This window comes from Myodes glareolus, chromosome 15 (assembly GCF_982192425.1).
Source record: "Myodes glareolus chromosome 15, mMyoGla1.1, whole genome shotgun sequence".
Classification (NCBI taxonomy): Eukaryota; Metazoa; Chordata; class Mammalia; order Rodentia; family Cricetidae; genus Myodes; species Myodes glareolus.
In genome coordinates this window covers 54,525,409-54,549,483 of record NC_142040.1, presented here as the reverse complement: position 1 = coordinate 54,549,483, position 24,075 = coordinate 54,525,409, and the positions used below count along the sequence as shown (strand labels likewise).

The 24,075-nt window shown below is 47.8% G+C and overlaps 1 protein-coding gene across 10 annotated transcripts in view; it reads left to right on the top strand.

The window, feature by feature from the left end:
* The window catches only part of Pdzd2 (PDZ domain containing 2), a 363,977-nt gene that overhangs the window by 279,673 nt on the left and 60,229 nt on the right, over positions 1-24,075 (top strand). For 8 of the 10 annotated variants that reach the window (XM_087896958.1, XM_087896957.1, XM_087896953.1 and 5 more), the window contains one exon: positions 6,367-6,522. The exons of the other annotated variants lie outside the window; for them this stretch is intronic. In XM_087896958.1, the coding sequence (XP_087753084.1) occupies positions 6,367-6,522 (156 nt within the window). The remainder of the gene's footprint in view (positions 1-6,366; positions 6,523-24,075) is intronic. 10 annotated transcript variants of the gene reach the window in all.

Here is a 24,075-nt window from a genome sequence, read left to right as displayed (position 1 = left end):
GTTGTGAAAGCAGCTATTGTTAGAAAAGCCAAAACAGAACCAAGGAGAAGGTAAGGAATAGGAGGTGTGGAAGCATGGGGAGTAGGGAAGGAGGAGACTGGGTGCCACTGTAATGAAATGCCTGAAATAAATAATTCAAAGAAGACGACGGATGATTTGGGCCCATGGCTTTAGTCTGTGGTCAGCTGGACCCACCGCTGGGCCTATGACCAGGTATGAACATCCTGGCAGAAAAGTGTGGTGGGCAGAGGAAAGCTGTCCACCCCACAGCAGTCAGGAAGCAAAGACACTGAGACCCTTCCAAAGCACACACCCCGGTGACGCACTTAGTCCAACCAGCCCCGTCCTCCAGTTTCTACCACCCCCCGTACTTGAATTATAAATTCATTAGTGGACTTTTCCATTGATTAAGTGAGAACCCTAGCATCTGACACGGCCCTAAGTCCCACACTGATCATTTCGGCACAGCTGGGGCTGGGGTGGGGGGGGGAGGGAATGGTGGACACTTCACATCCAAACCAGAGCAGAAAGGAATGCATCTTCTAAGACTTGAATGAAAGAAGCATCAGGGCTGTTCATGGGCAGCACAGGAGCCCTGGTCCAGGCACCCTTCCAGAGGTAGAGCTGGAGGAAGCCCTGGGCCTTATTTGTCCGGCCACGTCCATCTTTCCTCCTTCCCCAGCTGTGTGAATAAGACGGTGAAATAGATCATCCATGGCAGCGGCCATCTTGCAGAGGTCATATTGCCATCAGCAGTGCCAAGCACATAGCCCTCTGACTAAGCCATTCTGCTGCCGCCGTTCCCTCCTGGGTTTCACTGTCTTCATGGGATCATGAAACCCCCTGGTTGGAGCCTCATTCGCCTGCGTGTGCTAATGTGTTGGCTGTGTCATGGGCTCCCAGCATCTGCATTCAGCCCTGGAGAAAGGCTACCGATGCTACAAGACTGCGGAGGGCAGGAGACAGTGCACGCTCTCGTTTCTGCTGTGTCCTCTGGTCGTCCTATTGAGACCGTTAAAGAGGCCGTGTGACTGAGGAGTGAATACGGTGGAGCCACGTGGCTGTTTCTGCTGCTGACTGGCTGGCCAGGAGACTCTGTGTGAGGTCACACACACAGACATCTTGGCTCTGCACAGATGCTGTTGCCAATACTTCTAATTCCTTTTCCAGCTTCCCCATTTTCACTTGGAGCTTGGAGTCTGTAGGTTTCCATATATTTTTTCTTCTTAGATTACAAGATCTATTGGCAGTTTGAGGAGGGCAATTGGTTCTCCTTGTCCATGAATCTCCATCCACAGGCTCAACCAACCTCATGTGGAGAGTACTTCCAATAACAATTGCATCTTTACTGAACAGACTCCCCCTCCCATCGTTGTTCCTTAAACAATACAGTAGCTATTTAAAGAGTATTTACATCGTCTTGACAACCTGAGAATGATTTAAAGTGTACAAAAAAGTGTATACGGGTTTTATACAAATGCCATTTTGTCAGAGGGATCTGAGTACCCTTGGACCTGGTTTCTGCGGGAAGTCTCTCACAGGTAACAAAAGACAAATATATAAATAAATCAAATAGCTTAGGATTTCATTTTGAGCTGTCTGAAAAAAACTGCCTTTCTACCCCAGACCTCTGACTAGAACTTTCAGTTTGCAAGGGCGTAGCCTTGAAGAAGGCTGTAAGCCCAAGAGACAGAGCTGACCCATTCTTCCCAGTAGGCCTTCCCTCCCTCCAGAGGTGCCAGGAGCCCTGGAAACTTCTCTTGAGTCTTTGACACCCAGAGGGCTATTGGTGTCCCTTGCTAAGGGCAAGGAAGAACAGCGGTCCTGAGGGTTTCCTGTCCCCCTGCTGACCACTCCTCACTGAGAGGAAGTTCTTCAGGGGGAGAAGAGACCACCTCCTCTCTTTGCCGAGCGGGAGTTTGAAAGCAGCGCTGGGTCTTGTTCACACCTCTGTGATCGCAGTAAACCTGTTTCATTGTCACAGCCACCTCTGGCCAGGTAGCAGCTCAAGTGTGGGTTTCTGCCCAGGACTGTGCCTTGTACCATCTGTCTTAGTTGGGGTTTCTAATGCTGTGAAGAGACACCATGGCCACAGCAATTCTTATAAAGGAACAGCATTTAACTGGGGTGACTTACGTTTTCAGAGGTTCAGTCCATTATCATCATGATAGGACATGGCGGCATGCAGACAAGCGTGGTGCCGGCAAAGGTGAGGATGCCTACATCTTCACACACCCACACACACCCACACACACACACACACACAGAAGTGGTCTGAGTGTCACACTGTCAAAGCTTGCAAAAAGGAGACCTCAGAACCCATCCCCAGAGGGACACACCTCCTTCAACAAAGCCACACCTAGTACTGCCACTCTCTACGAACTTATGGGGACCGATTCAAGCTACCACATCACAGAGTCTCATTCCTGTGCTGTCTGCTTTCACCTGCTAAATTTGAAAGGTGAAGGGGGGGGGGTTGTCTTTCTTATGCTAAACTGTTATCCACAAACCGAGAAAACGGGAGATAAAGATAAAAATGGCCCACTGCTGGCGGACCGGGAGTGTCCACACATCTTGGCTCTGCCCAGAGCTATGCTGTTGCCATATGAGGGACAGCCCTAGGACCTCAGAGATGGCTCCCGGTGATGCCACACTCCCCACCCTATCCTGTACCTTAAAAGAAGAAAGACAGCACATATAATGGTTGCCAGATACTAAAATCATCTCACTAGACTCTAAACCAGTCCCTTGAGGCAGATGTGTGTTCTTTGTATTCAAAGGTTTCCATTTAATTCCCAGTAGCTGTTTAACTTCCCCGAGGCCCCACGGCAGTAGACAAAAGCCGGTTCTCTGCCAAGTCCAGTGCATTGTGAAACGTCTGCTGCTTCCATATGCACAGCTACCCTAGAGGTAAAAACTATATGAAAAATAACAGCACAGTGTCAGAAGAAGATAGCATGCTCCTCCCAGAGGCTTTGCCTCCCAGGGCATGTGCTGGGGTCCTTGGAGGACTGAGCAACCTTCAGAAACCCGGACTTCAGAGGGAACTCCTTTCTGTTTGTGCCACGAGTCCTGTTTACCCTCAGGCAGTCAGCTGTCCAGCCTGCTGCTGCTTCTTAACCTTGCCCCCAGCTGTCTGGGAGGAAGGAAGGAGGAGCATCCTACTTCAGCCTCCCCGCCAGTATCCAACCGTTCTTCCTCTTTATCCGGCCAGAATAGGACAGCCAGGGCCTTTGTTTCGTCTTCATAGGATCAGGAAGTTTCCGACTTCTGACTATAAACAATAAAAAAAAATGTAAAATATTATTCCTTGAGAGTTAGGGCACTTGTCACAAAACTTGAAGGTATGTCTGCCCTGCAAAGTCAGATTCGCTAATGTCCTGGTTAGTGTTTTGTCAACTTGGTGTAAGTTGGGGGTCCTCTGGGAAAAGGCAGATTCAGGCAGGGGAAAAAAATGCCTCCTTAAGATTGACCCATAAGTAAGTCTGTGCAGACATTTCCTGGTTGATGATTGATATGCTGGGGCCCAGCACACTGTGGGGAGGTCACCGCTGAGCAGGTACCCTTGGGTTCTATAAAGTCATTTGAGCATGCCCTGGAAGTGGCATTCTGCTACAGCCTTTGCTTCAGGTTCTGCCTCTAAGTCCTTGCCTGGAGTTCTAACTTCCCTTTGTGATAGACAGTGATGAGGACGTTGAAGCCAAATAAACCCTTTCTTCCCCAATTTGTTTAGTCTTTTTTCGTCCATTTTCTTTATTACAGCGAGAGAAAGGCAAAACCAGGACAGACAGTGTGATTTTGATACTTTTTATTTATTTACTCCTCTGTGTGTGTGTGTGTGTGTGTGTGTGTGTGTGAGAGAGAGAGAGAGAGAGAGAGAGAGAGAGAGAGAGAGAGAGAGAGAGAGAGACATGTGAAGGTCAAGGACAACTTGTAGGAATCGGTTCTCTCCTTCCACCACGTGAGCTCCTGGGACTTAAACATTGGTCATCAAGCATCAACAAGTGCCCTTACTGAGCCATCTCACCAGTCCAATTTTGATATTATTCCTTTTAAGATTTATTGTATTATTATAAATTGTGTGTGTGCACACATGTCTGCAGGTACCCAGAGAGGCCAGAGGCATCACATCCCCCTGGAGCTGGAATTACAGCCACCTATGTGGGTGCTAGAACCAGACTCGGATCCCCTGAAAGAGCAGTATGTCTTCTAAATTACTGAGTTCTCTCTCGCCAGCCCGGTTTTGACATTCTTAGTGCCATCATGCAGCCAGAAAGTTCTCTTTTGCGCTCTTTCTTTTTGCTCTTGGTTTTAATGGGCAATAAACTGGGAACCAGTGCTTATTAAATCTTACATAGAAAGCACAGAGATGATCATGCTTTGCCCATGCTGCCAGTAGTACCGTCCACGGTTGTGTCCTTCTAGCTAGAAACACACGTGTGTGTGTGTGTGTGTGTGTGTATGTATGTGTGTGTGTGTGTGTGCAATTGTGCACCCATATTTCCTTTTCAAAGAGACAGAGCGCATCTTGGAGGCCATCTCACCGGGGCTTGCATGCCAGCTCCACCCTGAGAAAAGCTGTGTGTTCAGAGCAAGTCATTACATGTTTAAACCCCAGTTTCCTCTCTGCACAGCGAGAATCGGGAGCTGCTTCTGAGGATCTCTCAAAGGAGGCAGGGAAGCCCTGGGCAGTGCAGCTCCTCGGGGGAGCAGCGGAGAAGCCACTGCCTTCCTCTTTGTCATATAAGAGCACATGTAGTCTGTAGTTACACACATGACCGTGTTCCACATGCTTTTGATCAGTCTGTTCACTAGGTAACATTTTGTGAGAGCCTTTCCCAGAAGTACATCTTGGCAACACGAGGCCATGACATAGTCTGTCGCGTGGCTGCTCTGTAATTTACTGGTTAGAACCTTTTTTTAAAAAAACTCATTCTCGTGGATGGTCCAACAGAGCAGACAACATGGAAGAGAAATGGTCTCAAGTTTTGCCCAATAACTTCGTTTCCTCAGAGACAGACAGTGCAGGGTTCACAATTACTGGTGTAAAATGCTTGTGGATGTCCTTCACACTGCTCAGCGTTGGAAATGACATCGAGCTGGTGACAAGCATTGCTGACCTTAGATGCGAGATTACTAAAAATGTGTACTGTCTGTCACAACTTGTTAGTTGGTTTGGGCTCCTGTTTTCCAGTCTGTAGAGAGGTAAGCAATTTGATGGTTCAAACTTTGCGGTAGGCTATTGGCTAAAGGAGCAAAAGGAGCTCCCGCAGCAGCGGTAGTTCTACTTCCTGGAAGTGGCTAGGATAAGGAGATGAGGAGAAAATAGTGCCATCTTTCCATGGCCTGGCTCTTCAGCCTTGCCATCCCTGGCCTTGCTAGGAAGTGTGCCAGGCTCCTGGTTGCTCCTGGGTGTCGCGACCATCCCACCAGCATGCCACACTTGCTCTGCCACCTCTGTGCAGGAGCAAAGGGCACCTCAAGGAGTCTAAACATAATGGAGACTGAGTCCATATACTAGTACTGGTCTTGATAATTTGTTCAGGGGCCGCTTTCATTGAAAAAGCATCATTGTGTCTCAGGTTGGCATTTTGAGTCTGTAACAGGATCTCTTTACTGAGCATGTGCGAGTAAGGTAGCCAGTGAGGCAGGAAAAGAATCTTGTTGGCATTGGAGCTTTGGGTTAGGCCTCTGAGGACTCAGTGATCGTAGAAAAGGTGCTTGGAAGCAGGAGGCATTCAGGGGAGAAAGACAAGTGGAATTAGATATATGTTGCAGAGGCTGAAAGAGACAGCCAAAGGTGCTGGAGAAGACAGGGCAGATTAGTGGTATCTGTCCATCAAAGCCAGGGCCTCAACCATCAGGCCGCATCACCAGCCCTCAGCTCTCCAGTCTTAGCAGGGGCTAACAGAATGCCTCCTGAGATGGCCCTAGTGTGGCAATTCAATGCCCACACTCTTCAGAGTAGGCCACCGTCGTGAGTGGTCCGAAGAGAGGGTGGCAGGCAATACCAGGAGGATTTGAGATGATCTGAGTGGAATGTGAGACTAGAGGAAGGGAAGGGGGCGGCTTGGAGCGCTAGGCGGAGACGGAGGACCTGCTCGCGAGAGGACTTCACTCATCAAAAGAGCGACCAGGGAGGCTCATGGGAGTACTGACCTGAGAAACCCAGAGTCCTTAGGAACAACAAAACCGTTTTGGCTTTCAGTCATGTCACCACCCCGACATGGATGGTGACACCACACATGTGCACCATAAACCCCACATGCTCTCTGGGTCGGAGCTTGCGGCTGGCCTTGTCCCGTTGACTTCCGTCAGCAGCTGGTACCCGGAGGTAACTCCTGGGCCTTTCGTGTGTCCTCTTAGGAGAGCTCAGCGGAGGAGCTCCTGAGGCTAACGTCGAAGAGCTTACCTGACCTGACTAGCTCAGTGGAGGACGTGTCCTCCTGGACTGACAACGAAGACCAGGAGGCAGACGGGGAAGAGGAAGAGGGGACAGGCTCGGCTACTGTCCGGGGCACGGTAAGTGAGCCTCTGGCTGTTCCCAGCGCTAGGATGATGCTTTGCTGAAGACGTGGGTGATGGAATCCGAGAAGAATGCGGCGCCTTCCTTTTATGTTTTTCTCAGAATGTTCTGGAAGTGTCTGGAAGGGAGATGCCTTTCATTTAAGAAAATTGAAACCGGAAACCACAGGCTGTTGAGTTGTGTGTGTGTGTATCGGCCTCTAGGACGCCGGCTCGTGCGTGTGGAAACATCCTTGCTACTTCTCGAGGGTGCTTGGAAACAATCGAAGGCTTAAATACAAACTTCCAGATTTCTTCTTGAAAGTGGCAGAAACCACGCAAATTAGTGCAGAATACATCTTTGAATTTTAAGTGCACCAGGTCACCCACATAGCTTACAATGCTTCCCTACACACAGGAACTGCTCGGTTACCACCTAGCACGCACAGGAAGGCATCCTGCGACAAGGCAGCAATGTGGAGTCCTGATCTCTCTATCTCTCCAATGTGAAGAGTGCACCTTTAGTCTAAGGCCTTACTGCTCTGGAGACAGACTGCTTTCTGCCTTTCAGACCCCGGGACTTCCCTCTCTGGGCCCCGAACTTAGGTAGCATGAGCATTGGTTAAGCATTGGAAAATGAGCTCTGTTGATTGTGAGGCCTTCAGGAGGAAAACAAATGAACAAAGCCTACTTTTTTTTTTTTTGTCATCGTTTTAGAAAAATGCCGTTACTTTTGAGGGGAGGGGAAAAAAAGTCGCTTTTTCCTCAAAGAAGAACTTTCTCAGAAGGCCCACCCATGCAAGCGGGCAAGCCTATCCTAAAGGACCGGAGTTGAGGGGGCAGGTTAAATGATCCTGTTGCTGTTCTTTCCTCTACATCGTATGGTGTCATTTGGTGGCCTTCCTTGGCTTTCAGCAAGAGTGGAAAACGAACTAATTTCCACAGCCTCCGCATCCCTCTGCCTGCCTGTCTGACCGCTCTTTGCACCAGACTCATCATTAATTCTAAGCAACTGCGCTCTGCTTTACTGTAGCCCCTCGTGATGGCTCCCTGTGTTCCTGCCCCAGGACCTTTGCTGATGCTCCTCCATCCGTGGAAGCCTCCATGTATAGCTGAGTCAGGCTCCTCTCCTAGACCGTAATCTGACTTCCTCAGAGGAACTGAGAGCTCGCCTGTCGTCTGTATTGACCGCGGCCCCCGCGCCCTCCCCCTTCCCTCCTACCCCCATCCCCGGCTTACACTGGCCCTGCATGTGCATCCCCGTGAGCTGCTGGCCCCAGACTGTGTTTGGCAAAGATCTGTCGTGATGTGTTTCTTCTGAGCAGTTGTCTTCTGCATGAGGCAAGGGAACCTTGCTGGCTGGGCATATCTGTAGACCCTGCATCTGGTTTTTGAGCTCTAAAACATTGAAGTCTTAGATTAGAAGGGAAGCTGGGGTGTGGCTCTTGTTGGTAGAGTGCTTGCCTGTCATGTGTGAAGCCCTGGATTGGATCACCAGCACCAGTATTAACCAGGCTAGTGGTAAACACCTATGATCTCAGCACTTGGGTCAGAAGTTCAAGGTCATCCCTGGCTATATAGTGAGTTTGAGGCAAGCCTGGGCTACACAAGACTTTTCTCAAAAAAACAAAACAATATAAGTTGCAATGCAGTACAAGGGGAGTCCTAATACCACTGGCAGCTCCATGTAACAGCACCCCCACCCAGGAGGCTGTTTTCCAAAACACACCAGAACACACATTCATAGAAATCCTGCCGTGTGCTACCCTGCCGTTTGCTACTCTGTGTAGGGGAGAAAAGGAAAATGAAATCTACCTAGATTTATCCACCATCAAGTTGTGTGTTTGTCTACACAGCACAGCAGTCTCAGAGAACCCTGACGTAACAGCTGGTGCCATTGACTGTGAACTTGGGGATAAACCTGGAGCCTGAGCAGCCCACACTTCGTCTCTGATCAGTGTACCCACCCTTCAAGGCCAGACTTGTCCTCCTGTGCCCCCCTTCTTAAGTCTTTTTCAGTTGTACATGTACAATAGTCTCCCCCAATTTCTTGTCTCCATAGCGTATGAGGAACGGCATGTGTGACTGTCCAGCTGGCACACTTCCCAACCCTAGCCCAACTCCCATGTTGAGACCTGTTTTAACCACACTTCCTCCGCTAGAGAATGTTCCCCACACTCTCCTCCCTGACCCACAGCCTAGACAGGGGCTCCTGCTCAGCAGATCACAGTCATTTTGATTCCCTAAAATTTCCTAGATTGTATTCCCTTGCAAAAAATCTCCAAGTAATTATTTGTGAATTTTTTATACTAAATAGTGCTATGCTAAATGACCCATTATTTATATTCAATATATTGGTACATATTTTTGAATTTATATGTAACATTACAATATTCATAAAGGTACTTTTCTAAATGTATTGTGATTTAAATCATTGCATGTAATTTATATGGGGTTTTCTGATTATCAAAATAGCATTTCATCACATGGCTGTTTGTGACCCAAAAACAAAAGAGAAGACGGCATAGCCGTGCTGATCAAAGAGTGCACCCTTAATATTCTGCTCAAGTCTATATTAATTTTCATTGATGATACACAAACATGCTCATGAAATGACTGTGGTCTCACATGTCTAATAGTGGGCACCCTGTGTCACTAAAGCAGATGGCAAATATTCCAAAAACATGAGCTTGGCATTCATATTTCTCCTATGCATATTTAATTTACTTTAGTTTTAAAGACAGGGTCTCACTATGTAAACTCTCCCTGTAGACCTCCAGGAACTCACAGGAATCCTCCTGCCTCTGCTTCTGAGTGCTGGGATTAAGGCATGTGCCCCCACACCCAGCTTTATGGTTGGTTTTTAACACGGTGAAGAAATCTATACAGGACATTATTTACCGCTTTATTTCTGTACATTTTTTTTATGATTCCTCCTTAAGTTGCGTATAGCAGATATGCTAAATCACATGGTGTTATAAGGAGGCTGCTTGTTTCCCTGGCAGCTTAGACCTGAAATAATCACACAGAAACTGTATTATTTAAATCACTGCTTGGCCCATTACTTAAGCATATTTCTAGCTAGCTCTTACATCTAGAATGAACCAATCTCTATTATTTTATATTTTACCATGAGGTTTGTGGCCTACTGGCAAGGTTTCAGCATGTCTGTCTATGGTTTCTCCTTGACTCTGCCTCCTTTCTCCCAGCATTCAGTTTAGTTTTCCCGGCCTACCTAAGTTCTGCCCTATCAACAGGCCAAGGCAGTTTCTTTATTAACCAGTGGTATTCACAGCATACAGAGGGGAATCCCATAACAACAGGGTTTTCCAAGGAAGTTACACACCTAGACACACCACATAATAATATATTAATAAAAACTACTAAGTCTCCATGAAGAGCCAAACTCTTGTCTGGGAGATGGAGCCACCATTGCTCTGGTGTATACTGCATTTTGGGGGAGGAAAGCGGCACTAAAGAGAACCAGGAAGACTTTGCCTTGAGGCACTGCACCTCTGCCCTCCTTGTGAGTTATCTAAGCTCCATTGTTCATCAAAGACCAAAAGTCATGCAGGACTCCCACCCCATTAAGAGTATCCCCAGTCTTCTTTCTCTCTACTGAGCCCACCTCCAATTTGATACCTGTGTCGTTTATTTTATAGACTACTTCTGACTCTGGGGAAGGAAAGAAATACAACTTTGATTTCTTGTTTTTAAGCCACGAGTAGAGATCCTGGGGTTTCAGGTCCTCTGTTCAGCAAGGTACCTTGTAGTCAACACTTACTTAGTACTTACTACCAAGCCGTCTGCTCTCAAGATATCTGTGATGGTTCGCAGTATGGCTTCCACACCAGCAACGTGAGCATGCACTGGGAACCTTCTAGAAATACACATCCCAGGGGTTCATACTAAACAAGCATTCCGCCACTGAGCCACACCCAGCTTCCTAGGGATCTGTTTAAAATCCCATTGATTTAGACTTAGACTCAGGTTTCAGAACCTCTGCCATGACACGGCGACACACCCTTGTTGTCATGACTACTATTATGCTCTGCCCAAGTATAAATAATTGCAGCTCACCTGGAAAAGGAGGTCATCTTGAAGTGAGGTCCAGGCTTGAGCCCTCCCATAGAATGACTCTTTCTGGAATCAAGAGAGAGAAAAGAGAATCGTCAGCATGACAGGACGTGGCAGGGATGGCGACTCAAGCAATGGAGAGTTTGTCTCCTTTTTTGTATTTTCTTACTAAAAAAAAATTAATGGAAGTAATCTGTCATGTGCACAGTTGTCTCAGCTCAGCTGGGATGGTTCAGCCTTTCAGTCAGAAAACCTGGATCTGGCTTCCCTGGCATCACTGGAGTCGGTTCTGGGATGACAAGTTTGGAAGCTCTTAGAGATGGCTGGGGAGATGAGAGCTTGGGAAGAACAAAGGCCCTGACCTAGCATAGTGAAGAGCAAGGCTGGCCCTTATGGCCCCAAGAGTCAGGCTCAGGCATCTGATTCCTTTCGTTAGGGGAGCAGATGTAGAGAAGAGACCCTGAAATTCTGTGTTCTCGATCGCTGTTTCTCTGCCAAGAAAGAAGTGGGTGTTGTGTATTCATTTGGGCTGGACATCTGGTGAGGTGTCTGCTCCAAGTGTCCCGGACGTGTCTGGACATTGGGAACTTGCTGGAGCATCTAAAAGTGTCGTTCTGATTGACTTAGGTTGCCCTAGCTGGGAAACTGTTTTGTCTTTGGGACCTGAGTTACAGTTGTGTTGTTTGTTTGTTTGTGTGTTTATTTGTTTTTGGTGAATCTGGAGTCTCATAAGCATGATGAGTACCATGTGGATGAGACTGAGCTTAAGAATGTCACATGTTATTGTACTAGAAATCAGATCTTCACAAAGTCTGGGAATGTAGAAAGCCCACTCCAGGCTCGCTGGGTTCCATAAGAGATTGTTCTCTCTCTACAGCCTCAAGGTCATGTTAAGACTGGGTTCTCCTATGGGCAGCAGCAGGAGGTGTGTTCTGGTCCCAGAATTGCCCTGAACACATGGCCTCTGCAGTCAATGCTTAGCAGCGCTCTCTCTCTCTCTCTCTCTCTCTCATCTTCCTGGGCAACAACCTTCTACTTCTATTGCTGTGGGACTCACCTCTTCCAGGAAGTCTTCCAAGATTTAATACCTGCCTGGGGCCCTGGCGTGCTGTGTGTCCTGTGTGTCTGTGTTATCCTTCATGAACCTTAACACGGATTATCGTGACACACTTACTCATACATGGGACAGTTGTCTTAATGTCATTGTCCCTCTTTAGTGGCAGACCCAGGAAGGAACTGTGCCAGGTTTGTCGCTTGTCCATCGTGTGTAGAGAGGACCTAGACAGGTAGAGAGATGGCAGACAGGTGGCCAGTTCCACATGGTAGCTGGAGTTCCCCCAATACCCTCTAGCGACCGCTAACCAAAAGGACTGCTCAACTCCACTGACTTTGCCATCTTCTCCAGCCTCCTGTGAATTTAAAATGGGCATGGTTCAATGAACATGCGCTAGTGTCCTAAGACTAGAATCCCATCTGCTTCTCTATTCTGGGAATTTCTGCTTGGACGAAGCATGTAGGGGGGAAATGGGAATTGTGTAAGCATCCCTTCCTTTAAAAGAGTTGGTGTCCTCATAACAAATAAGTAGACCCCTTTTCTTCTGCTTTTTTAAGAGTAGAGGAAAAGCAGGTGGGCAAGTTAGGACTTGATGCTTAACATACTAACGGTAGCGACAAAGGATTGAGCAGCCGAACAAAAATGGATGCCGTCCAAGTAAAGTGTGGATGGGAAAACTAGCCAAAGGTCACAGGGGCCCAAGCCCCCAGCTGCAGAGGACACAGGCTCTGGGAAAGAGAACCATAACTCGGCACACCTCTGAGGAACTTGGAGGTGAGCTTGCCTCCACCCCACCCTCATTCACCTCTTTTTACCTCCACCTCCCCCCATCTAAGGCAGCCAATCAGGAACACACAAGAGCCAGGGAGAAAAGGTTAGCAATTTGGATGTGCAGGGGTCACACAGAGCACCACTGCCCTTGCGGGAGGGAGGGTGGGTTTAAAAGGTCTGAGAGTGCCAGGGCCCAGGAGTCCGAGCTCCCCGAGGCTCCCATGTGACTCTGACGCTCACCAGAATTGTAGAAAACAGAGGGAGTAGGGGTCTACTGATCACCCAGTAGTGTGGCAGGAGCCTCCCTCCCTACCCCATCCTCACTCCCACCCCTCCCTGTGCGGGACACAGCCTCGAGGAGAGATTTTAGAACCCTCTCCTTCAGTTTAGGGGTCAGGGCATAGAGATGTTTGCCGTGCACGTGGGAAAGTTGGAAGCCCGAAGTCCTCCGGGACACGCACTTACACATCGTGTTCTTGCTGCCTTTGCATATACCTGTTCCTGCAGATAGACTGGCAGTGTGCTTGTGGGAACTGTTGAGCCAGCTCCAACACGGGCGGATGCACACCTACCTGGATTGCACGTTTTTCTCTCTGTGTCCCCAGCTATGAACTCTACCACCTTTCCTCTCAATCCTGGACTTTCGTAGGCAGGCCTCTGTCTACTTCATGCTTTAAGCAGCTCTTTCTCTGGTACAGGGCAAAGATAAAAGGCTGGGTGGAACCTAGTGCGCTGTGCAGAACTACCAAAGCCAGAGAAGTGAAAGAAGGCTGCCATTAACACCGGCCTAAGAAAATAAGGTTTACATTTGGGGGTGGTTTTGCTTTGGGTTAGTTTCCTACTTAAGGAGATGAAGCGATTAGCGGAGGAGAAAAGAGATAAGAATAATTATTTGCCCAGGATAAATTGCCCGGAAAGCTGCTGATGTTTGGATTAGGCTTATTCTTGTAGCAACATTTGCAGGGGCTTGCTGCAACTCGCTACCTGGCTCCGTGCCTCCTTCCCGTCCACGCAGTTTGCAGTTCTCAGGGAAGTAAACAGCCTGTGCTATTTGTATAGAAAAAAAATGAATGCTGTACACTATATATGGGGGCTTATAATGCAGGGGTCTCCAAAGGGAAGTGGATGCACCTGAAGTGAGGCCCCCTCTTTCTGGGGTGCATGGGGAAAATGTTAGGATGTTTAGATGTGTGGACTGCATTTCTCTTTATTATATTTTTTTTATTTTTTGTGGGAGATTTTCTTTTAGTTTAGTTTTGTTTTGATGTTTTTGTCTTTTGAGACAGGCCTTACAACATAGCCCTGCCTGACCTGGAACTTGCTGTGTAGATCAGGCTAGACTTGAATTCATTCCTACCTGAGCTTCCCAAGTCCTGGGATTAGAAGCATGCACCACTACACCCAACCCTCATTTTATTTTTTGAAAATTTTTATTACATTCTATTTGGTGTGTGTGTGTGTGTGTGTGTGTGTGTGTGTGTGTACACATTTTTGGGGGAAATACTGTTAAAGAAAATTCTACCTATATGCAGTCAGCTTTAGGACTTGAAAGAGTCCTTCAGATTTCAGTGAAGATAATATAATGGGCCACTAGAACGTGTAATATAGATATCTCCTATAATAATCTATAATGTAACATAATGGGCCACTAGAGCATTAATAAAGTATCCTTGCCCTTCTGTTAATTTCTTTGTGAAAATTATATTGTAAAAGTCGCATGATTTTTATCACTTTAGATAAATGGCTTTCTGCCTTTGCATGGTCTAATACATTGTTAAAGACACCCTTCACGTTCATCCTTTATTACCCACCTTTGCAGCATCAGCACCACTCCCTGCTCTCTGAGTTTGGATCTGCTGAATTTAAGCCCTCTGGAAACTTAAGTCATTGCTCCATACATAGCAGGGTAAAGGGGGATGCAGGGAGTACAAGGAGGGGGCAGCTCTGAAATAGAAGATATGGGTGAAAGAAAAGGATAGCAAGCCTCGTTTGAGCTTTAAGAACTGCTTGGGATGTATTTGTTTTTTCAAACTACTCATGGATATAATGCTGGCGTAGTCTAACCTCACCCCAGGCAGGCGGTCCCTTCCCAGCCTCCCTTCCAGTTACTGTGATGGTTTTTAAGAAAGTGGGTAAACTTGGGCCAGCAAGAGGGCTCTGTGAGTAAAGGCCCTTGCTGCCAAGGCTGAGGACTGGAATTCAGTCCTGGCACCCCCACAGTGGACAGGAAGAAGTATCCTCCAATCCGCAGGCATGTGCTGTGGCCCAAGCATCACACACACACAGGCTTACATGTAATAAAAATATTCCTGAAGTGACAGCATCGCCTTTGATGGTTCTTGGATGTGTCTGACACATGAGATGTGGATGCTGGAAACACACATCTCCCCGAAAGCTTCTCTGTGCTCCGGAAGGCAGAATTTCCTAACTTTTTCCCATTCTAGCTGCATCTTATGCAACATGGTAGCACAGAGCCTGGGGAATCCAAACAAAGCAAAACAGAAAAGGTCAGAAGTTCTGCTGTGGAATTCAGGGCAGAGATTTCTCAAAGGAACAAAGATGCTCAGGACCAATAGAGTTCCCCCACCCTACGCCCTGGTGGACTGTGTGCCTTGTCTTTTGTCTGCTGTTCGTTGGCTTGTTTTTCTTGCCTTGCTGTTTACATAAGTGGTGGTTTAGCTCCCTAGGTGACAATTGCAGAGAAAGACCATGATTCTTATTCCTTACTTTACTAAGTGCTCCTCCTCCCGTGTCTTGCCTGCCAAGACTCTACATTCCTCATTCTTTGGAGATTTTTTTATGGTCATTCTTGCCTCCCATCACCTCTGCTTTCTCTGGTTGCCGATTTTGAGTGTTTCTTGGCTGTTAGCGGTCTGAGTCAGAAAGGCAGCTGATTCATGACTTGTCAGTAAAGCGCTCTGTGTGTGTGTGTGTGTGTGTGTGTGTGTGGTGCACGCACACATGTGTGTGATATTTGAAATTATTTCCCCTTGAAATATGTTTACTTAATAAATATTTGCCTCCCTGAGCCAACATCTCTAATTCTTCATAACATTCCTCCCACCCCGACTGTGCCCATCCACAGGAGTTTATCACGTGGCTCCGCAGGTGCCCACAGCCAAGCCATCGTATGAGTCACCCTGCTCGGCAGCCAGCTCTACATCTCCAGCCACACAGTGAGCACGTCTGGTGGCTTTTCTCCTCTTACAGCATTTTTTTATATTCCAGCATGAATTACTGTTATTTATGTACATTTTGAATCCCCACTTCTGCACAATAAATACCTAGGAACCATATGCTATATTGACCTCAAGGAGAGGACGGTATCGTCGTCGTCGTCTTCTTCTTCTTCTTCTTCTTCTTCTTCTTCTTCTTCTTCTTCTTCTTCTTCTTCTTCTTCTTCTTCTTCCTCTTCCTCTTCCTCTTCCTCTTCCTCTTCCTCTTCCTCCTCCTCCTCCTCCTCCTCCTCTTACTCCTCTTTCTTCTTCTTCTTCTTCTTCTTATTCTTCTTCCTCCTCCTCCTTCTCCTCTTCTTCCTCTTCCTCCTCTTTCTTCTTCTTCTTCTTCTTCTTCTTCTTCTTCTTCTTCTTCTTCTTCTTCCTCCTCCTCCTCCTCTTCCTCCTCCTCTTCTTCTTTTTCCTCTTCTCCCTCTTCCTTCTTCTTCCTTCTTCCTCCTCCACCTCCTCCTCCTTCAAGACAGAGTCTCCCTATGGAGCTCTGTCCTGGAACTACTCTGTAGATGAGGCTGCCTCAGACTCACAGAGATTCACCTGTCTCTGCCTCCTGAGTGCTGGGATTAAAAGCACGTGCCACTACACCCAGCATGACAGCTATAACTTTTTCAAGGTGGATTGACTAGTATTTGATTATTTCATGGGATTTCCACAAAGTCACCCACAGAAATGGTGGCAGTCTAGTGTGAAAACATAACCCACACTGTTCAAAGACCAACAAGAAGTGGACGGAGCCAAATACTCAGGCTGGGCCTTTAGTCCAGTCTAAGGACTCCTTTTGTGACAGTTGTATGCATAGGTGGCTTTGCAGTTGAGTGGCAGGTGTAGTTTCTGTATAAGAATCCTTGGGCAGTGAGAGAGAGGGACGGTTTGGGGGCAGACAGATGTGGAGGCCTTTGCTGGCCTCGCTGAGAAGGAACAAGAGCCGATGCAGAAGAAGGGGCAAAGAAACTGACAGGGGGGTAGAAGTGGCCAGTGAAGCTGAGCCAGCCTGTCATGTGAGTGTCTGGGTTCTTGCAGCAGTGGCCCCTGGTGATGGGGGGCAGGGTTGGTGAGGATGAAGTGTCCTGCCTTTGGTTGAAGCTGTTTCTGGGCTCCTTCTGAGTTGGGGTTCTGTTCACCTTTGACCCCTGTCAAGGCCTCTTTCTCACTGGCTGTCCCCTGTCTAGACTCGCTGCTCTCAACTGCTCTATACTCACAGCCTGTGACCCCAGAGAATCCCCTGCCCACCCACACACCCGAGAAACCCGGGCCCACAAGCTGCCTCTCTTACCTCTGTCCCCAAGCCATTTTCTCTCCTTTCGTCACCACCAGAGCCTACATAAGAGACCACGGACAGAGATTTCCCTTCCTTCCAGGCAGCCTGCTTGCTCCTAAAGCCCTGATCTGAAGCCAGCGCTAATGAAGCTGAGCAGCCCCTTGACATGTCTCAAGTGGTCCCTTTCAACTCTCAAAGGCTTTGCTAGTTCATGTGAGTCTCTTATTGGTGCCACTTTAAAATGGGATCTTAGATAAAAAGTGTGCAGTGTAGGTGAGTCTGTGACCTTCTCAGCATCTCCACACGTCAGCTCCTTCCTCTGCATGCTGAGGCAGGTTTCCTGCAAATGGCCACCTATCTTCTCAGCTTTAGGTGGAGAGATGGGGGCGGAGAGGGGAGGGGAGTGTGACTGTGTAGATGTAGAGTCATCAGCTAGGAAGGCCACGGGGCTGAAGCTTCCAGCTTTGATCACCAGTCTCTGTTCCCCAGCTTTGCCTTCGTAATGTCAAAGCAACCACAGGAAGTAAGTCTGTGCCGGTGCTCCCGGAACTGGGACCGAATCAGGTGTTGAGCCATGTGGACCTCCAGCGGGAGTTTGTGGAACCCTGCTGTGGGTGCCCAGTTTCTCCTGTTTCCTCACCTTCTCCACACAGCGCATCTACAATTTCTTGTCAGATTCTTAAAGACGTGCCCTTAAGATGACAGGTCAAGTCAGTCATGTAAACTTGGGAACTCCCAGAAACAAAGAATTCAGAGTACAACTCCCTTGGTCAGTAAGGCCCTAAGGGTATTATGCAGGGAACCTGACAGTGAGCCAGAGTTGGACCACAATGAAGCCCTTCTCTCTGCCTAAGCTTCCTAGATTGCATGTCCAGTCAGAATGAGCGTTGTCTAGATTCACAGTCCACGGGAGACTGTGGGGTTTGTATAGGAGTCTGTTCAGGTGGGGTGTGTATGGGAGTGTGTTCAGGTGGGTGTGTAGAGGAGTGTGTTCAGGTGGGGTGTGTATGGGAGTGTGTTCAGGTGGGGTGTGTAGAGGAGTGTGTTCAGGTGGGGTGTGTAGAGGAGTGTGTTCAGGTGGGGTGTGTATGGGAGTGTGTTCAGGTGGGGTGTGTAGAGGACTGTGTTCAGGTGGGGTGTGTATGGGAATGTGTTCAGGTGGGGTGTGTAGAGAACTGTGTTCAGGTGGGGTGTGTATGGGAGTGTGTTCAGGTGGGGTGTGTAGAGAACTGTGTTCAGGTGGGGTGTGTATGGGAGTGTGTTCAGGTGGGGTGTGTAGAGAACTGTGTTCAGGTGGGGTGTGTATGGGAGTGTGTTCAGGTGGGGTGTGTAGAGAACTGTGTTCAGGTGGGGTGTGTATGGGAGTGTGTTCAGGTGGGGTGTGTAGAGGAGTGTGTTCCTGTAAAGGGACGCTGTTCGGCTAGAGACCTTACACAACTCATCTGTTAGGCTTCTACCAGGCCTTTTACTTGTCCCACTCACATGTCATTTGCTAATATATTCATTTTTTTAGTTATTTACTTACTTTTGCAGGGTTGTGGCTTGAATCCAAAGCCCATGTTCTGCCTAGCCGATGCCTTTTTTCTTTTCTTTTTAAATCATGCTTTTGACTCTCAAGTCTTACCTGTGTACGTACACACACACACACACACACGCACACACACACGCGCACACACACATGCGCGCACACGTGCACACACACACACACACACACAGAGTTCTCACTGCTATGTCGCTCTGGGTTTAGGGTGAAGCTATCATAGTTGTACTGTCAGAGATCTGTCACTGTGGGAACTGTCCACCAGCTCCTGCTGAGGAGTCGCCCTTAGGACCCCCTTTCGGTTCCCACACCATAAACCTAGAAACGAGTTCCAGCCCCCCCCCCCCCGGGCTTCTCACCCACAAGGCTACAGGAGCACGGCAAGCCTCCTTGACGGAGAATGCCGGTGTGCTTGTGTGCCACGGTTGGAGGAGACATGCCAGTCCCTCTGCCACCAACACACTCAGATTTGTACTTAAAAAACGTGAAAGTCCCAGAGGGTACTATCCACCATAAGGGGATATCACGGGGGCTAATGACTGTTGGCATTCCCAGGGTCTTAAAGGTGACGTCTTTACCACAGCTTCCCATGTGACCAAGAAACTTACTGAATTTGTATGCATAAAACCATCCAGATAATCCCCAATACAGTACTTTCAGTCCATTCAGATTTGCTGGGGATGGGGGTGATGAATGGGCAGAAACTGGAAACAGGCTCCTACAGAACAAGGGCAATACTATCTCACTCGCCGCAGGGCCCCAGCTTGGATGTCTCTGGGGACCTCAGCTATAGCCCTTCCCCCGCTGCATCTGAAGGCCTCTGAGTTGTGCACACACTCTCTGCTCCGAATGGACCAGAGCACACAGGGATGACAAATTGGTCTCTCCACATTTGCTGTTTTTTGCCTCGGTCCCCAGCTATTCTCTTAGACGGAAAGAGATGGTCCAGCAGAGGGGTAGAGTCGTTTTTAATTTCTGCAGGCAAGTCACAGGCTCCTTGTCACTCAGCCCTGATTAAACTGTGTGCGCAAGCACACAGTGTTGCTCTGAGTTCCTCTGTATGAATGCTTATTCATCTTCAGCCCTGGCCTCTCTGATGGCCATCTGATTCTCTTTTGGTCACTCACACATCTGCCCCAGAGATTTGGAAAATGGGCTTCATTTAGAAGCCTTAAAACCGTCTTCCTGTGACTGAAGCATGAATGGGAAATCACATTGTTCTATCCCGTGGATCCTGACCAGTGGGTGAACCAACCCAGCTTCCCCTGGGATCTAGAGCTGAGATGTCTTCTGTCACATCTGCAGAGTTCTCCCCCCCCCCCCCCACTTTTTTTTCAAGCAATGGGAACAGTAAAAACTAGTGTGAGCTAGGAGTGACCATTTCTCCCGAGGTTTTCCTTGGGACCAAATATGCTTGTGCAATGGAAACGCTGGAGATAAAAGCCATGTTGTTTGTTTGTGAGGCCTCTGGAGCCAGCTGAGGAAAACAGATGATGTTTAGGCGCCAAATGCTGGATGAGTCACAGTGTGTTTGAGGCGACCTCGTCAGTGCTGCGAGCAGCCTCTCCATAACATCACTAAGTAATAGACTTTAGCTTGGACCCAAGGGGCCAATTCCTGGGGAACACTGAGCTTCCTCTGCTCCCACACATGAAACCTTGGTGCCCATGGTTTGTCTTGTTCAAAGTGACGCTTTTTGGCAGTTCCACCGTGAGAGAAAGTGTCAGTGGAATAAAGATGCTCACGTGGATGCTGACGAACCTAACTCCCCTTTGCGAACTGTGATCCAGAGGCTAAGGATCCGCTGAAAGTGATTGTCATCTAAATTTAAATTTCCTTGACCTTTGAGTTACGAAACAAAAATAAAACATAAAGACAGTTAATAGCTTTCTTTGGTCTCTCCAACATTTTATTTTGTTCCATCGTAGCTAAGGAGATTCTTGATGTTGTGTACAGAAGATTGGTTTTCCAACATCTGTAGATTAGACCGCTTCTCATTGAAGCACCCAAACCAGGTTCTTCCGTTCCTACAAGATTGGATTTGTTAGTCTCACGTGTTCTTTGGTTCATTCACATTTCATGTAAATGAAAAGTAGAGTGCCATGGACCGTAACTGTATCACGTTATTAACCCACTACCCTTGACATTAAAAAGGGGGAGGGGCAAACTCTAACTTATAAACAGTGTTTGTTCCACATAAAAATCTTTTTTTAATTTTTATTTATTTTTTTAAAAAAAGAAAGAAAACAAGCTGTCTTTTTTTCATTATACATACCAATCCAAGTTCCCACTCCTTTCCCTCCTCCCATTCCCTCCACACACCCTCCCACCCCACCCCCATCCAATCCTCAGAGAGGGCAAGGCATATTGCTTTGGGGAAGGTCCAAGGCCCTCACTACTATATCTAGGCTGAGCAAGGTATCCCTCCAAAGAGAATGGGATCCCAAAAAGCCAGTACAAGCAGTAGGGACCTGGTGCCACTGCCAGTGACCCCTCAGTCTGCCCCAGCCATACAACTGTCACCCACATTCAGAGGGACTAGATTGGGCCTATGCTGGTTCCTTCCCGATCCAGCTGGAGTTACTGAGCTGAGGTAGAACGTGTCAGTGGGTGTCCCCATCATGATCTTGACCTCTTTGCTAATATTCTCACTCTTCCTACTCTTCAACTGGACTTTGGGAGCTCAGTCCAGTGCTCTGATGGCAGGTTTCTGTCTCTGTTGCCATCGGTTGCTGGATGAAGGTTCTGTGGTGATATTTAAGATAGTCATCAGTATGACTACAGGGCAAGGTCAGTTCGGGCACCCTCTCCTCTTTGCTTAGGGTCTTAGCTGTGGATTCCTGAGAATTTCTCTTGAGCCAGGTTTCTTGTTAACCCCATGATGGCTCCTTCAATCAAAATGTCTCTCCCTTGCTCTCATCTCTGTCCTTCCTCCATCTCAACTATCCTGTTCCCTCAAGTTCTCCTTGCCCCTCCTCTTCTTCTTTCCTCTTCCCCTCCAGAAAAAAATCATGTTCCTGGGACTTTCTTTAATTTTTTTCCAGGACAGTTTCAAGAAGTTAAATCAGTTTGAAAGTGTCCTCTACAGAAGACTCGCAGCTTCAGGTCGGAAGCAATTTTGACTGTGACTGAAGCTACCACAGCTAGGTTTTAGCTTTCTCTGGTCTCGGGTGTAGGATTCAGTCCCAGGTCAGGGCTGTTTGACTGTGTCCCTTCTTTCCCCTCTTTAAGTCCCGTGGTGCAGAAAGTACTCAGTGAGATGGAAACACTGCAGACTTACGCTACAGGTGAGAAACCCTGATCACAGGCAACTACAGTCTCTCATTGATGGGCTCGAAGCAAGCCTGACTAGCCTTGCTCAAGAGAGCGGCATTATGTTTCTTTTACTCCGTAGTAAACAAACCTACATTTTCCTCCCGGGACACCATCTCCCCTGTCAAGTCTCTTCACCCAGGATAAAACCCAATCTATATTTCTCTTACAAGACCAGAGGAGAATTATGTTCCAACTGGTTATAATAGAAGCTTGGTAACAGCATTAAAGAAAAATAGAGGATAAAATGTACCAGGGGTGGGGGAAGGGATGGTGAGATGGCTCAGCAGTTAAGTGCACCCACTACTCCTTCAGAGGACCTGGGTTTAGTTCCCAGCACCCACAGGGGAGCTAACAGCCATCTGTAACTCCAGTTTCAAGGGGGATCCATTGCTCTCTTCCTGCCTTGGAGGGTACCAGGCATCCATGTGGTACACTTCCTACTTGCAGACAAAACAGTCACCCATAAGATCAGAATAAATACTCTTTAGATGACAATGTTCTTGGCTTCTCTGAAGGATGCCAGCTGTCTAGAGCTTGTGGCCCTGGGGAACCTTCCTCCCAAGGGAGGCTGGCTGGAATCAACCTGGTCCTGCATGACAGGCTTTTACTATGAATCTGAAAGCTCCTGTGTTTGCTTTTTACCCTTTGGAACTAAATCATCCGTTTCCTGGTGTCCTGAACCAAGTGTGGATTGTGCCTCTGACGGATCCTCCATGTTTCAAGGACCAGGGGTCACATTTTTCAAGTTCACTGCCACTGGGCCTAGAATTCCTGAGGCTGAAGATGGAGGTGTCTCCCCCCCAGCTCACCGGGGGCGTGCTCTGCATAGCCCTGAGCCAGACCTGCTCTGATGATCCCTTGGCACCTGCCCTCGGGCCTCTGTCACCTGCTTCTTGAGATTCATCTTGCCTCGGAGTTAAATGTTCCAGGGTTAAACAGAATTGCTTCCTGCTGTACATTTTTGGTCAGTAATTGGCGACCTCTGGCATTTCATATCCTTTCCCTTTGAGTTTCTTTTTGACCTCCTGCTCCAATCAATGTCTTATTTCACAGTTCTGCTGTGCCCAAGTTCGGATGCCTTCTCAAATATTTCTTCTGCCCCTTTGACTTTTGGCACAGATGTTTTGCTGCCAAAATACTAGTCCTGTAGGGCCCACTGTTATGGAGAAGCAATCGGGGAGCCCTCTACTTGGTAAAGTAGCCATTGTTCAGATGCATTTTATACATCGCCTTCAGTTAAGAGTCAGCCACTGCCCAGGAAATCATCCCTGTTCACCAACATCAGGTTCTTAGACTTCTTCCTTTCCGGTTTGTATCCCCTTGATCTCCTCTAATTGTCTTATTACTCTAGCTAGAACATCAAATACTATATTGAATAGGTATGGTGAGCATGGATAGCCTTGCCTTGTTCCTGATTTTAGTAGAATTGCTTTGAGTTTCTATTTGGGTTCAGGTTGGGCTGCCAGGGTCTCCTTGGGAAGGGGAAATAGAAGAGATTTCGTGAGGGGGGCAGGTGGGGATGGAAGCATGAGTGACCCAGTTGGGAGCGGGGGCAGAACGGAAAGGGAGAATACTGAGGTTACTGAAAATAGGGGATGGGCATTTGGGGGTCAGGTGAAAACTAGACCCCAGGGAATCTCCCAGGGCTCTATCAGGATGACCCCAGCTAAGACTCCTAGAAATAATGAATACATAGCCTGAACTGGCCGTCTCCTGTGACCAAATGGGCGCCTAGCCCAATTGTCCTGAGAGAGGCTATATCCAGCAAATGATGAAACAGATGCAGACCCATAGCCAAAATTAGGTTGAGTACATGGTATCCTGCAGAAGAGGGGGAGAAAAAATTGTAGGAGCCAGAGGGGTCAAGGACACCACAATCTCACAGAATCAACTAACCTGGGCTAGAGACTGAACCAACAACCAGGGAACCTGAATGGGACTGACCTAGGCCCTCTACATGTATGTTACAGTTGTGTGGCTTGGTCCTCTTGTGGGACTCCTAACAGTGGGAGCAGGGACTGTCTCTGACCCTTTACTGGCTTTGTGACCCTACTCCTCATACTAGTCACCTTGCCCAGCCTTAATACATGGGAGGTGCTTAGTCTTACTGCAACTTGATATGCCATGTTTTGTTGATACTCGTGGGAGACCTGCTGTAAATGAAGGGGGAGCTTTTCTTTTGTCCCAAATAATCACACAAAAGCTTATATTAATTACAGCATGCTTGGCCTATAGCTCAGGCTTATTACTAACTAGCTCTTACAACTTAAGTTAACCCATTTCTATTAATCTACATTCTTCCACATGACTTCCTAGCTTTATC